Raw genomic sequence first — 16,189 nt, forward strand, 5'->3', positions numbered from 1 at the left:
TTACCCCCCACCCAATTGAATGTAAATTTCAAATCAAAAAAAAAAAAAAAAAAAAAAAAAAACAGAGAAAAAAAAGATCCTCCTATGAATAAAATGATACTGTTGGGATTTATTTTTAGAGTACTATTTCAAAATGTTAACTTCTCACACTTAACTCATTCAAATATGCTAACTTTATCCTTTCTCTTCTCTCTCTTTTCCTTTTCCTTCTTTTTAGTAATTATTAGTTGCCGAATATAACATTAAATACAACATATTGCATTGCAGAATGAATTTTTATTTAAATACTAAATTTAATATAGACATATAAAAATTTTATATTTCATTGAAAATACGTTACTCACATGAATATAAAATAAAATAAAATAAATGAGAGAGGAAAAGGGCTACTATAATCCATTAATCTGTTTTACCAAATTGCACGTAACGAAAAACATAGAAGTTTCTACCAAAAAAGCTAATTACATAAAGTTGGCCAACTTCTCATCTCTCAAAACTCGCTGTTAGGTATATCAGCATTACCCAATTTAGACAGCGCTTAATATATTGTCACAAAATCCTGACAATTTATTAAACGTCTTTATACTCTTTTAACATATAAAATTAATAAAGCCGGGTTAGTTTTGGATTTAAACAAACTTTCAAGCCCATTTAGCAAAATGCCAATCCTATTTATCGTGCCTACTTAAAGTATCTGTATACCCTTCTTTATTCTAAATTCGCAATTTATCATTATTGTCACATGATGGAGTAGGGAGTACTAATTTACTCATAACACATTTTTCAATTAAAAAAAAATGATAACCCTCTTGAAAACATGTTTTCATTCATATTATAAAGGATTATTCCCACTTGGGACACAAACTTTATACCCATTTCTATTTTCCCTTGGACACGCACGAAGTAAAAACTCCAAACCTTAATATAAATTAGTCTCACTTAACTCCTTATCCGAATTTCTAAACAGAATATATACACAAAGAAAGTGGTGCCTAAACATTAACTCCTATTTAACAAAGATAAACCTCAAATTTTAACAAAAAAAAATTAAATAATAAAGCACTCATGCCGTAGGTTGGCGCTGTTTGTGAAGCATTAGGATTGGATTCCACTGAGTGTTGATATTCTTTTATTCCAAGGAGATAAAGACTCAAAGTTTCTAAAATCTTTTATATTTGTAGTACTGTTTGGCCTCGTTCCCTTCGCGGATTCGAGTTTTTAATTTGAGTTGAGATGTGACATTTTCTAATAACTTTTAACTGTAGGAGAAAAAGTTAGATGTGACATTTTCTGATAATTTTTAACTATAGAAACTTAAAACTGAAAACTAAAATCGATAAAATGAATGAGACTTTAGTGTTAGTTTTAATTGAAAATTCTAAAAGAGAAGGTCAAGTAAGCTTGAGTAACGAAGTATGGAATTTTTAAGGGTTGGAATAGAGATATGTGTAAAGCTTGGGGATAAAAAGAGAATAATCTTATTATCAAATATGTGGCGTTGATTTTTAGTGTTTTGCCTGACTTTTTAATTATTTTCTTTTTATTTTTTTTACCCCTAAGTCCCTTACTGCAGGCTGTAAATTATTGAAAAACAATTACATGTGTGGTAATTTTGTGGCCTATAAATCCACCTTTCTGAACAAACTAGTCCTTACACAACCTGGCCAAAAGTATGGGAAACTACACAAATACCATACCCAACTTACAGATTGAAGCTCTACTGAGCGTGTCACCTTCAAAGCTCACCGATCCGCGGCAGGTCCGCGGTGTGTCCACCGCCGGATCCGGCGATCCTTTCGGTTCCGACATCCTCGGAGGCTGCCTAAACGTCCTTCTTTACTACAACCGAGCATGTCAAGAGGACTCCGGCTGGCTTCACGCCGGCTGGATCAAGGAATCCTTAGGAAAAGCTTTGTTGGAGCAACCTATTTTCTGTGGACGGCTTCGGAAGACGGAAGCCCGCAGTGCTGCCGACGGTGATAAACGACTGGAGATTGTGTCAAACGACAGTGGCATCAGACTTATTGAGGCCCGAATGCCGGTTACTTTGTCCGAGTTTCTTGGCTCCAAGAGCCGCCATGAAGCAGAAACTGAGCTTGTCTTTTGGAAAGATATTGATAGAGAAGATCCTAACTTCTCTCCCCTATTCTATTTGCAGGTTTTGTATATATACTCCCATCATGTATTTTTATGTATTTTTATTGTGTTTCTCAACGTCAGATCATATTAAAATAACAAACGGTTCATAAATCCGATACTTGACTATAGGATGTATATTTTCTTATTTTACCCATTAGAGTCAAGTGTGGATTTTTGTTTTTCTTTCTTTTGAAAATGGATTATTATTGCTCTTACATATTGATGTTTATGTTGATTTTTTCATTTTGTTTAAGGTGACTAATTTTGAGTGTGGTGGATACTCCTTTGGGATAAGTTGTAGCCTTCTTCTAGCGGACTTTTTGTTCAACGGCAACTTTCTCAAGAGATGGGCAGAAATACACAACACCATGTTGTCATCACCCAAAACCAAGTCACCCATATATTACCTCCCTAAATTCAAAAGAGACGGCAGCTCAATCCCCGGCGTTTTCGGGTCTAGTCCGAGCAAAAAAAGTGGCCAAACCATGATCTTCGATGCGCGAAATTCAGAGAAGGAACTTGCAATCACAAGTTCTCTTGCATTGCTTTGTGTTGAGGAGGTAGAAAGCAAGCTTGGTTATGATTATGACAAAATATCTTCGGAGTACTTCTCTTTGTTTGTGAATGAACCGGGCAATGTTAAAATAGAGAAGTGTTCGAAACTTGGAATTATTAATAAGGCAAAATTAAGCCTTAATAATATGGGCGTGACAAGCTCAAGTTGGGATGAAGTTGGAGCACATGAGGTGGAATTTCGTGAAGGGAATAAACCTGTTCATGTTTCCTTTTGGATTGGATCAAGTGATCAAATTGTCATGGCAATTCCATCTTCTGAAAAGGGTATATCTGGAATGAAGATAATTGTGGCAGTTCCTAATTAATGCCGACCAAATTTTAAGTGTTAATCCTTGAAATTGAAATGATTGTGCTCTTATGAAAAAGTATCGTTTGATGATTTAATTTTCTGCGTATCACAAGTGTTTGTAACATTTATTTTTTATTTTTCTTTTTGGTTAAAGGTTTGTGAAATTGCAATGATACAACTTTGATTAAAAAAAAAAAAAGGTGCATGCTTTGCATCTTGAATATTGCTCTTGTTACTAAAGACGGAAGCCCGCAGTGCTGCCGACGGTGATAAACGACTGGAGATTGTGTCAAACGACAGTGGCATCAGACTTATTGAGGCCCGAATGCCGGTTACTTTGTCCGAGTTTCTTGGCTCCAAGAGCCGCCATGAAGCAGAAACTGAGCTTGTCTTTTGGAAAGATATTGATAGAGAAGATCCTAACTTCTCTCCCCTATTCTATTTGCAGGTTTTGTATATATACTCACATCATGTATTTTTTTGTATTCAAACTGTTCATAAATTCGATACTTGACTATAGGATGTATATTTTCTTATTTTACCCATTAGAGTCAAGTGTGTGGATTTTTGTTTTTCTTTCTTTTGAAAATGGATTATTATTGCTCTTACATATTGATGTTTATGTTGATTTTTTCATTTTGTTTAAGGTGACTAATTTTGAGTGTGGTGGATACTCCTTTGGGATAAGTTGTAGCCTTCTTCTAGCGGACTTTTTGTTCAACGGCAACTTTCTCAAGAGATGGGCAGAAATACACAACACCATGTTGTCATCACCCAAAACCAAGTCACCCATATATTACCTCCCTAAATTCAAAAGAGACGGCAGCTCAATCCCCGGCGTTTTCGGGTCTAGTCCGAGCAAAAAAAGTGGCCAAACCATGATCTTCGATGCGCGAAATTCAGAGAAGGAACTTGCAATCACAAGTTCTCTTGCATTGCTTTGTGTTGAGGAGGTAGAAAGCAAGCTTGGTTATGATTATGACAAAATATCTTCGGAGTACTTCTCTTTGTTTGTGAATGAACCGGGCAATGTTAAAATAGAGAAGTGTTCGAAACTTGGAATTATTAATAAGGCAAAATTAAGCCTTAATAATATGGGCGTGACAAGCTCAAGTTGGGATGAAGTTGGAGCACATGAGGTGGAATTTCGTGAAGGGAATAAACCTGTTCATGTTTCCTTTTGGATTGGATCAAGTGATCAAATTGTCATGGCAATTCCATCTTCTGAAAAGGGTATATCTGGAATGAAGATAATTGTGGCAGTTCCTAATTAATGCCGACCAAATTTTAAGTGTTAATCCTTGAAATTGAAATGATTGTGCTCTTATGAAAAAGTACCGTTTGATGATTTAATTTTCTGCGTATCACAAGTGTTTGTAACATTTATTTTTTATTTTTCTTTTTGGTTAAAGGTTTGTGAAATTGCAATGATACAACTTTGATTAAAAAAAAAAAAAGGTGCATGCTTTGCATCTTGAATATTGCTCTTGTTACTATGTATGAAAAGTATATGTGCGTTCTACAAAAGTAAAATGATTCTAATCAAGTAAATACTAACACACGTATATTTGATAAGAATTAAGGATGGATAGAGCTGAGGATGGAGAATCACGTGAAAAATAGAAAGGAGTATTCTATTTTTTTATTTTTTTTTTATTTTATCTGAAGATGAGTATTCTAATTTTTTAAATTATTTGATAAGAGAGAGTGAGAAAAATATATCGATGATAATTATTTATACCGTCGCTGATATTTATTAAGCTTGAAAGGAGACTCCCTTCCTCCAACTAAAATGGTTCTCCCTCTAACTAAACAACTCTTACATTTTACTTAATAGTTGACCATTTATATTTATTTTGGACTATTGCAACTGTTTATACACTATTTGTAGGTAACGTCGCGGTGTATGAATAATTAAGAAGCAAAAGTCAAAAACGAGCGAAACTTAAAAGGCGTTACAAACTTCAAATTATTAGCTTTCTTCGAACCATATTATATGAAATATTATAGCTTAAGAAAAGGTGTTGATTTGGTCATTGACCAACGCTTTCTATATGATGCATGACCAAACAAATGGTGCTGGTAATTTTCCTAGGTACAGTGGTACAATCAAGCCTAATGAAGTTCATAAATGTTTTTTTTTTTCTTTTCTTTTTTCTTTTCTGAGAACAATAAATTAGATTTGATAGTGAGCCATTGAGGATAAGATTGCAATATGTATAACGTATCTTGTACGCATCAAGAAGATGCATTAACATCAAATGCCTGCCCCGTAGAAATAAGCTTATAAATGCAAAAGAGTTGGAAAACAAATAATTAATAAAAAGGGCCTAGACACAGAAAGCTCATCCAATCATGCATACAAATAGAGATGCAACAATGCGTCGGGGCTTGTGGGCCGACTCAGGCCCATCTTGATACAGTGACGGGCCAGGCCAGCATGGCTCGTCACTGTTTAAGGCACGGCGCAGCCCATAAATATTGGTGAGTTGGACTGGGCCCAACATATATCGGCCCATTGGCCGGCCCGACACAGCCCATGAAAAATCATAGGTCAAGTCGGGTTGGGCCGGCCCGTCTAGGCCCATGATGGGCCGGCCCATCCCGGCCCATCTATGCCGGCCCGTCTAGGCCCATAATGGCCAAGCCCAGCTTGGCCCATGTAGGCTCATAATATCTTCATGCTTTTTTTTAGTAATTTTGTAAATATCTTATGTATAATTATCATGATTGTACTCTTTTTTCTTTACTAAGGTTTTGTCTCACTGGGTTTTCTTTATAAATGTTTTTATTTAATGAGGCAATCATAAATAAAATATTCATTTTCATATTTCCATTGACTATTCAAACTTTTATATTTGTTAACTTGTTTAAAAATTTAAAAATAAAAAATAAAAAATTTAAAAATTATATGCTTAGATGGGGTGTCCCATCTAAACTCATGATGGTCCATGGCACGGCCTATTATGCCCATGGCACGGCCCATTATGGCCCACGACACGGTCCAACCTGGCCCACATAAAATTTACCCGTGTTGTAGACTGAGCCGAAGTAATTCTTATACGGGCCGGCCTGACCCACAAAATTAATGGGTTAGGCCGGCTCGGCCCACGGCCCACGTACGCCTAAAGAGAACGGGTCGGGCCGGGCCAGGCCGACCTATTCTTGCATCTCTACATATAAAAACCTTCTAAAGAAAATATTAGATGCACAAAAGCAAAATCTCACTCCTCGGAATCGCCTCAATGGTTATTAATATTTTTTGTATACACATAGAAATAAAGAACATACATAATTTGAACCACAAGATAGAGTCACTTAGTGTTATTTACTTATAAATTATAGGAGACGTTTGGTTCATGGATTAGAATCATGAGATTAAAAATACTTTTAATTTACGTATATTTTTTATGAGAACAAATACTATAACAAATCATAAATTATGATTCGAATTAAGATACGAATCTCCTTATCAAACACACCTATAGTGTTATCTTCTTAAGGCTCTATTGTCGGAGCCGAATCGTGCTCTATGCACCACATATTGAGAAATACATTTCGAATCGGTGGATGGAGGGAACAAAAAAATCAGGAATGGCAGATTGTTGTCCACCATTTCACCATTTCGAAAGGACGTTCAACTGTTCCTCAAGGGAACATTAATGTCGTGTACCAAACTTTGGTGATATACTGTCTAATCATTTTATGTCAGCAACCGAAGTTGTACCACAGTTATTTAAGAAAGCGAAGGAAAAAAAGTCTAGGTAAAATAATATATGTTCGGTAAGGTTGAGACATATCATTTCACCTCATTTTTTTTATGTTATTTCTACATGTATATCATACGCTTTTAAAAATTATATTTCTGTTATTGCCCTAAATATTTCATTAGTTAATCATGATCAATGATTTGTATGTTAGTTACTGGGGGTGTGCGGTGGATAAAATCTAGCCAACTTAATTTAGATGACGTTTGGTTGGAGAATTTAAATCATGTGATTCGAACTATTTTTTATTTATGTGTATTTTTTATGAGAAAAAATATTATAACGAACCACAAATCATAATTCGAATCAGGGAACGAATCTCTCTACCAATCTGATTCACATATCCTCGTTGGCGTTAAAAAAGAGGCTCATTAAAAATGTTGACAAAAATGCTTGCCGAGGGTTTTAGTGTCCCGTTCTTTCTCTCGACGAGAAAGGTGTCAACTCAAACCCACTGATGTATTACGTGAGGATACATGTGGGCTGAGACACTTTAAATCGAATATTAAATTGATAGACGTAAATCTTTATATCCTCAAAGAGAATCACTCAATACTAAAACCTTAGACCACTGATGTTACCATACTACTAAGCCACCCTACTAATTGTTGATTATATCAAACATTGGACCAATAGAAAATCCTTGGACAGACGAACCAAACTGATCTGTTAATTTTCTAACCCAAATAAAACTAATGTTCTAAACTCATTTATCTAACGAAAATGGTAGGAAATATGCCAATATAAAAAGTTTAAGAAAGTATATAGGTCAATTTTTAGTTATAGAAATTAATATGTCATAACTTGTTGAGTTATGGTTCATAACCAGATAAGTTATGGACAATAACTTGTCAAGTTATAGTTCATAACCAGATAAGTTATGGACAAACTTGTCAAGTTATGGTTCATAACCAGATAAGTTATGGACAATAACTTGTCAAGTTATGGTTCATAACCAGACAAGTTATGGACGAAAATAATAATTTGGCCTATTTATTAACTTATGTAAACTATTGGCCTATTAATTTTAATTCATCTTAAGTCTTAACATATTTCTCTCTTTCTCCCTTTATCTAAACAACATGCTTTAACTTGTTTGTCATACTTATTAAGCTTTTACTTATAAAAGTAAACTTCTTATTTCAAAATAACTTTGAAATTATTTTAATAAATTAAAGAGTTTATATCATATTTGCCCCCTAAACTTATCGCGATTTTGACAAATTACTCCCAAACTTTTAATTTTAGCTATCAACCCCCTCAACTTACTTAACAATCACAACTAATCCCATTTGGGTAACCACTATTATAAAATGGACGGAAGTAGACGTGTTCCATTCACATATGGGGTTCTAAAGGGTCAAAATTGTTATTTGTGCCTTAATTATTAAATAAAATATTAATAAAAAACCTAAACTAATATCAGCCATTAATCTTATCTTTGTGGATGTTTGGTTCACGGATTCAGAATCATGATTTAAAATCAATCTTGATTTACGTGTGTTTATTGTGAGAGAAAATATTGTAGCGAGCCACAAATCATGATTCAAACCATGACACAAATCCTCATACCAAACACCTATTTAATGTGTCTCTATCCTTGCTTCATACACAACGAAGGCCGTTCTCTTTCTATCGGTGGTGATTCCCAAAAATAGGTGGATGAGTTTGATCCCCAGACTGCTCTGAGCATTTTAACTATCTCAATTTGAGTCATCGGAGAAGGGCAGAGTTGGACCCAATTTTATCATCAACCCGACCTATAAGTACTAGCGGTGTAAGTTTGGGCTACCAGACCAGTGAAACAGGCCGGGTGCTACTCAAAATCTTACATGGGGCCAGACTGGCCCGTATTTTTATAAGGTAGTGTAAATAAATAAAGTGCTCTTTACGCATCTAGCAATATTTCAATAGTAGAGTTTAAATATAGTAAAATTTTTAAAATATTAAAAAAATAGAAAATTTTGATTATATCATTACATATGGGATCATTATGATAATGATTATGTCATTTTTGCTATATTTATTATATTATGAAAATTATGCAAAATTTCAAAAAATAATGATAACTACAGGCCCAAATGCATTTTGAACCAAAGCATGAGGCACGGTCTGAGGGCCCAATAGAGTCGAAGAGCCCAGCTCTGGGCGATCCGTTTGACCCAGACCAAACTTGCAGTAGTGTTTCCCTTGTTCCTCAATATTTCGTAGCAGGCAAAGAGGGAACCTCTCTTCCCTTCGCTCCGAGAGGGAAAGAGGATTCGTCGTTGTTTGAGTGAAAGTGTGAAGCTTTAACTTTTACATGGAGAGAGAGAGAGTTTAGCTATTGAGGTAGAGAGAGAGAGAGAAAAGAAGAGCAGAGAAAGGGAAGGAAGTTTATTGTTAAAGGGAATGGAGAATAGTAGTAAGAGTGGAATGGTGATTACGAATCAGAGAAGAGAGAGTGAAGGAATCCGATTGGGGAATCCGTTTACTTTGAAAGTGGGTCAAGTATTTACTGGCTTTGGAATCGGCTGCGGTATTGGTATCGGCGTTGGTCGCCCCTTAAATCTTGGTATTTTTTGTATTTACCTTCCCATTCTCTCTCTCTCTCTAGCTTTAGCAGTGTTATTGTTGAATATGGACTTAGGGAAGCTTTTCAAACCCAAAAATGGTGAAACCCATTTGAACCCGGAGGCTAAGAAGCCGTGTACTTCAATCTTTTCTCCATTGTTGTTGTTTTTAGCTATGTTTAGTTCCTGAGATGGATTTCAGTAAATGGAAGTTGCCCATTTGTCTCTGCGCATTTATAGATTAAAAATCCTTCAATTAGCGTTTTTGGTATTTGATAATCTGTACAGTGCTAGTAGTTGTTAATTAGTGATAGTTAATCTTTTTCAGACATAGAACCCTTAGTTTAGTGTAAAGGTGATGCAATTTGTTATGTTAATGTAATTGACAATTTGATAAGTTTACTGATTTTTTTTTCTTCTACCATTGTTTGTAGCTGATATTAGTTAACAACGTTTTGATTAAACCATGTACAGGTGCAATACCTGTATTAAATGAAGTAATGAGTGCCGCAAGAGGTGCAACTTATGCATTTTCTGGTGTTACTAGACATGTAAACGACTCAGTAAGTCAATTTGTTTCCTGTTATTTTAATTTACTTTTTTACCTTGCATCCACAATTCAAAAGTAGGAAATGAATGAAAACAACATTTAACTGATGAACCATTTACTAACCTGTTGTATTTCTTTTCTCATTTGTTCAGTTTAAGAAGCTGGGGGCTAAAAACATTGAAGCTGGCATTGGATGTGGAGTTGGTATTGGCCATGGTTTTGGAGTTGGTATGTCATGATATTAGGAACTAATAAGTGGTAAAACTTTCCTTCATTTTTCAACTTGAATTGTGTCGTAAACGTCGTCCTCCCACGGCAGGCCTTGCTCTGAAGCCTAGTGCGTTGCATCAAATTCAATTCTGTATTGCAGTATGTATTGTCTTTTCTTGTCGTGCTATATTATTTATCATTGTTAGCTAAGGGTAGACCTGAAATTGATGCTCCAAATTTTGCTAGCAAGCGATGACAAAGATGATGATGAAGTTTGGGATGTCTCCCAATCTACCTATTGGTCAAGGTGCCCTTCCAAGTTCTTTGCAAGGAGGTATGAGCATGGTGAATAATCTTTCAACCCAAAATCCAATGGGAAGTATGATGCAGTTGGCAACAAAACTACCGGACCAGTTGTCTCAAGGCCTGCCTGGATATGAAAATAAAAGTGCTGGTACAAATTATGGAAATATTACATCGACAACACCTTCAAATGACGCAGCCTTTGGTACTCGTACAGAAAAGGTTCTCAGCAGTTTTCTGCAGAATCCAATTGTGAAAGGAGAAGGAAGGGAACTAAATGAAGTGGTATGTCGTGAATAGAACGAGTTCATGTATTATCTTTTTGCTTTGTATGTTGATGTTCTCGCATTCTGTGTTGCTTTAGAAGGGTTTCCCTTTTCTTTGAGAATGCTTATTTTATCCATCACTTCAGAACCTTCTCGAGACTAGAATTTAGCTAGCTTTTTGGTTGAAAAGGATAGTTTTCCAAGTAAACAATAATAGGGTGCGGTAAACTTTTTTCTACCTTCCACTTTGCTTGTGAGTTTTATTTTCTTTCTTGATAATCACGAGTATTATTAATACTAATAGTTTAAGCTTAACCTTGCAGGGTGGACGGTTGAGGTCAGAAAATGACATGCTTTACATGGTAATTTTCAACACAGACAACTAGCTGCTTTCATTCAAATGCTTAATTATTTTTCATTCTTTAAGCAAGCGACTGATCCATTGATCGCCATCATAGCATATTTCTGATAAGTTATAACCGACTCTAGGAACTCTAGATTTTTGCTTAAAGACATCAACTTCTGTTATTCATGGATATTACATTTGTCTAAGTAGCAAATATCCAGGTTATTTGACTGGAACTAGTTATTCATCCCTACCCAGGTAACTAAATTGGTTTTCAAGTCAATGAAGTGAATTTTACAGTTGACTTTTTGTTTCTTTTTCCACTTGATGATATTCCCAATCGTGTCATATGAATTTGTTTTCGGCTTACATAGCATTTTTTTTTTTTTGGGTACTTTCCAACCATAGTTTTCTATTGTCAAGATTCGGACCTAGAATCTACACAGTACATCATTCCCACTGAAGTACTCAGTTTATAACTCTTAAAAATGTTCATTCTATTTGTCACACACGCATACAAAATGCCTTGCAAATTTTTACGAATAAACTTATTTAGTTTTTAGCTTATTTTCTATCCGTGTTTGGCAATTCATTGAATTCGCATAAACCATCAGGTACTGAAACACCAGCAAGTCATTGAGGAGCTCAAGGAGGAGAACGAAAAGCTTCGCCAAATACTAGTGGAAGAACTGAAAATACCGCCTGCCAAGCTGCAAACAAGTTATTCAAGTACAAACCAATCTCCATGTTCTGATTGTTTTGAGTGTAGAAGAAGACAAAGGAAAAAATAGGTGCAAATGATTGTAGACAATCATTCAAGTGCCCTAACCAACAACGAGGTTTTCACATATACTTCTCTCACCATGGATTTAAACTTTGGTTTGGTTCCACAACTCGCCGTAAAAAAATATTGTCCACTCATGCGTACTAGTCACAAGGTTCAATAATATGTAATATCCAGACCACCATACAGAAAAATTAAACTTAATAGCTTCTTAAGAAGGGAATTTTTACTGTAAGACCTGTCTTTCAACTACCGGTAGTTACTGTTGGTTTAACCGTTTGTGAATGTCTGCATTGAAAATTTGTAGCTACAACCATAGATCAAACCGTTAAAAAATATAATCTAACGGTTAAAACAACAGTAACTATTAGTGGTTAAAAAAACAGGTTCTACCGGAGAATTCCCTCCAAAAAATATGAAAGCAGTTAAAGATGCGTGGTTTCGTGGCCTTTACATCATTTCTTTACAGTCCTATTTCTTGTGAAACGTCAACGTGGCCAAACTAAACTAAGCCAAAACACAAGGAGTATGTTTATTTGACCGTATTAGAGTATCGTATTGTATAAAATATAACAATATAATGTTTTGTGTGATCATCGTATTGTATAAGTTAATACGGATGATAAATTAATACGGTATTATTGAATACGGCTCATTTTTTGTGTATTGTATTATTTTATAACGGATTCATGATTCATCTCTTTGTTGGGCATGAGGGTTGGGGTTAGGTTGACATAGAGTCATGCCGGAGCTTATATATATTTAAAAATTGAGGGACACAATGCAAATTTATATTTTTTTAAAAAAAATTTTTTGTGTATTGTATTATTTTATAACGGATTCATGATTCATCTCTTTGTTGGGCATGAGGGTTGGGGTTAGGTTGACATAGAGTCATGCCGGAGCTTATATATATTTAAAAATTGAGGGACACAATGCAAATTTATATTTTTTTAAAAAATTACATGTTAGCTCCTCAATTTTTATAAAATTACATTTTGACCTCAAAATTTTTATAAAATTACATTTTTATCTCAAAATTATATTTAACCCCAAAACATTTGAAAATTTATATTTTGGCCCTAAATTTTAAAAATTTACATTTTAATTCTTTATACAATACATCATGACATTAAATAATGTATTGTATTATGGCAATACAACACAATGTAATACGCTTTATACAGTACAAGTTATTAAAGATGGCCAATATGAAAATGAAGATCTCTTTCTCAATCGTACTTTTGCTGTTGGTTCGTGGCTTAGCAGATCATGTGCCCGTACGTTGTTTTGAGTTAGCAATGTACCATGTATTGCAGGTCTCTTAAGTGATTGGCAACAAGTGATTAACCAATAATAATTATAAAAGGAAAAAAAAATAGACATAGCAATGTTGAGAAGTGGGCCGTTTCTTGTTTCAGTAGACTGCAAATCATAAATACAAAATATATAAATATCATAATGGTCCAACTAGGCAAAGCACAAAAATGAGCACTTCTTGTACCTTTTTTTTTTTGGCTGAATTTGAGCTTGTACTATTTTTGTCGTGATTGAAAACCCTTTTGTTCCAGCAACGTTGGAAAACAAAAGGCTTTCCTCACTTTTGTGTGGGGGAAACGTACTATTATGTCTGTGTTTTGTGTGGAGATTCTCTTACAGTTACACTCCGTGTGATAAGAAAAAGAGTAAAGTATGGATAGTAAATATGAATAGGAGAAAGGTAGTTTTTTCTTTACAGTGTTAATTAATTACTATTGTAAATTGTTGTTATCTTAGTTAAATGAATGTTTCCAGACTATTTTTGTCTAATTGCGGAGGATAAGTTTTTTTTTCCCAAGATAATGTTGCTTTCATTATAAAACTTGAAACTTAAAAAAGAAAAGAGGAGCGGAAAGCAAAAAGAGAAAACAGAAAATTACTAAACTTTACTTAATGAATGTGTCTTAATTTTTATTATTTATTCTTAATTAAATGTCTTTAATTAATATAATTATTTAACTAAAATATTATTAAAAAAGAATAAAAAATACAAATATAATCTCGTATACTTTTAAGAGATATTTATCTCTTTTCACCCCTTTAAAAAACATCATTTGTGTAAGTTTATAATGTGAAGTTCATCTGGTGATTCAGCAGAGAGGTTGAGAAGAGTGAATTTGCGTTCATTTAAAATTCACATTGCCCGAAACACGACATTTGTCTCTTTGATGTGGAAAATTAAGATGTTGGGTCAGCTAATGGAAGTCAATCTTTTTACCTCTGTTTTGCCTGAAATGGAGTTACAGAGATGAAGATATAAATAGGGAAATAGTAGAAAATAAGTCAATATGAAAAATTTTAAAAAGTATATAGGCTAATTTTTAGTTATAGAAATTAATAGGTCATAACTTTTTAAGTTATGGTTTATAATCAGATAAATTATGGACAAACTTATTAAATTATAATTCATAGTCAGATAAGTTATTGATAAAAACCGTGAATTATGGACAATAACTTATCAAATTATGGTTTATAACCAGACAAGTTATGAACAAAAATAATAATTTAACCTATTTATTAACTAATGTAAACTATTAACTTATTAATTTTAGGGAGAAAAAAGAAAATAAGCCAAGACTTGAGATAAATTAAAATTAATAGGCCAATAGTTTACATAAGTTAATAAATAGGCTAAATTACTGTTTTCGTCCATAACTTGTCTGGTTATGAACCATAACTTAACAGGTTATTCACAGTTTTTATCCATAACTTGTCTGGCTATGAACCATAACTTGACAAATTTATCCATAACTTATTCGATTATGAACCATAACTTGACAAGTTATGGCATATTAATTTCTATAACTAAAAATTAGCCTATATACTTTCTTAAATTTTTCATATTGACATATTTTTTACTATTTCCCTTAATTTTAATTCATCTTGGCCTATTTCTTCCTTTCTTCCGTGTAAATATTGCAGTGCCCGATTGAAAACACGTGGGTAAGGCCCGTAAATTACTGGGCCCTATTGGCTCTGGCATGTCAGATGATGGGCAAGTTAGAGCCCAATCAAGGCCCACCGATGTCTAGTCGGGATATATATGTATGGACAAATTTTATAACTTCCTGAAATTTCTCACACATCTATCTACGTGATTTCTGAACTTTAAAATATACATATTATATTTCTTAAATTTTATCACTTATGTTAACATATTCTTTAAGGTTAACTCTATTAAACTTTTTAACGAAAATGTTTATAAACACCTCATGAACTTTGTCACATATGTCAATATGCCCTCTAAACTTTAAAATGTACTTATTTTGCTCTCCGAACTATTATATGTCTCTAACTTTTCTCCTTTCATCTTGAATCTCTCAATTTTTTAAACGAAAATATTGATATGACCATTAAATTATTAATTATCTATGATATTTGACCATTAAAATTTATTAAGTTAATGGGTTTCTTACGGTTTGTGTTAATTTTTCTAAAAGGTGTAATAAAATAAATGACTTGAACGCATTTAGATTTCGAAATACTATATATGTATAAAATATAGACATGTTTTATTTCGAGTACTTATATCTATGTGAAATATCAAGAAAAAAAACTAACAAAATTTATTACATTACACAAATTTACCCCTCATTTTGTCCCTCTTTATTGTCTCTAATCAACTAATATTTGAGAATTGGTGCTTAACTAACATTTTTAGAGGAGAATGTACTCAATAAACCTCAAATATCATAGATAATTAACAATTTAATGGTTATATCAACATTTCCGTTTAAAAAACTAATAGAATCAAGATAGAAGATAGAAAGTTGGAGACATCATATTTTGAGGGACAAAATAGGTACATTTTAAAGTTCAATTGACATATTGACACAAATGACAAAATTCAGGGAAGCATTTCTGTTAAAAAACTTCACAGAGTTAACTCAGGGGGCATGTTGACACAAATAATAAAATTTAAAAAGTACAACATACACATTTTAAAATTCAGAGGATATATTAACACAAATGATAATGTTGAGGAGGAATTTATAAAATTTGTCCTATATGTGTATATATTTTCATTTTATGCTGGAGTCTAGTCGGTATTGATTGCATTGAGGTGTCATGTGCACATGCATTATGTAAAGGGTAGTCCAAACCCGTACTGAAAGGGAAAAAATGCAGTGTTCCGTTTGTATTTGTCACAAGTTTACTTATAAAATTAGACACAATCACACAGTAATTTGGTGAAGCTCGAACAATATAGATAAGGACGACAACAAGGTGGACCGGAGCCGGGGAATGATTTCTAGCCCTATCGCCTCCCCCATCTCCAATAAGAAGAGGTGGGGACTGAGTCTAGAGATCCCATTGGAGGCCTTTCCCTCCTCATCATATGTTTATTGTCAATAAAAATTTTAATAA

At 33.8% G+C, this 16,189-nt stretch overlaps 2 protein-coding genes across 4 annotated transcripts; both read left to right on the forward strand.

Moving 5' to 3' along the window:
* Nucleotides 1-1,670: 1,670 nt before the first annotated feature.
* On the forward strand, nt 1,671-4,435 carry LOC21406783. 2 transcript variants are annotated; one of them, XM_024171111.1, is made up of 3 exons: nt 1,671-1,993; nt 3,288-3,452; nt 3,652-4,435. In XM_024171111.1, the coding sequence occupies exons 1-3, from the start codon at nt 1,673-1,675 to the stop codon at nt 4,276-4,278; spliced, it is 1,113 nt and encodes a 370-aa protein (XP_024026879.1). In that variant the 5' UTR covers nt 1,671-1,672; the 3' UTR covers nt 4,279-4,435. The 2 variants fall into 2 exon arrangements, with proteins under 2 accessions (XP_024026879.1, XP_024026878.1); XM_024171110.1 differs by lacking the exons at nt 3,288-3,452; nt 3,652-4,435 and adding an exon at nt 2,394-3,089 and having other exon boundaries at nt 1,671-2,158.
* A 4,557-nt stretch (nt 4,436-8,992) lies between these two features.
* Nucleotides 8,993-12,366, forward strand: LOC21406785. Of its 2 annotated transcripts, none has more exons than XM_010106533.2 (7): nt 8,993-9,325; nt 9,798-9,886; nt 10,026-10,101; nt 10,193-10,242; nt 10,330-10,671; nt 10,976-11,014; nt 11,613-12,366. In XM_010106533.2, the coding sequence occupies exons 1-7, from the start codon at nt 9,163-9,165 to the stop codon at nt 11,787-11,789; spliced, it is 936 nt and encodes a 311-aa protein (XP_010104835.1). In that variant the 5' UTR covers nt 8,993-9,162; the 3' UTR covers nt 11,790-12,366. The 2 variants fall into 2 exon arrangements, with proteins under 2 accessions (XP_010104835.1, XP_024026890.1); XM_024171122.1 differs by lacking the exon at nt 8,993-9,325 and adding an exon at nt 9,370-9,460.
* The last annotated feature ends 3,823 nt before the right edge of the window (nt 12,367-16,189 follow it).

Source organism: Morus notabilis, unplaced genomic scaffold (assembly GCF_000414095.1).
Source record: "Morus notabilis unplaced genomic scaffold, ASM41409v2 Scaffold789, whole genome shotgun sequence".
NCBI lineage: Eukaryota > Viridiplantae > Streptophyta > Magnoliopsida > Rosales > Moraceae > Morus > Morus notabilis.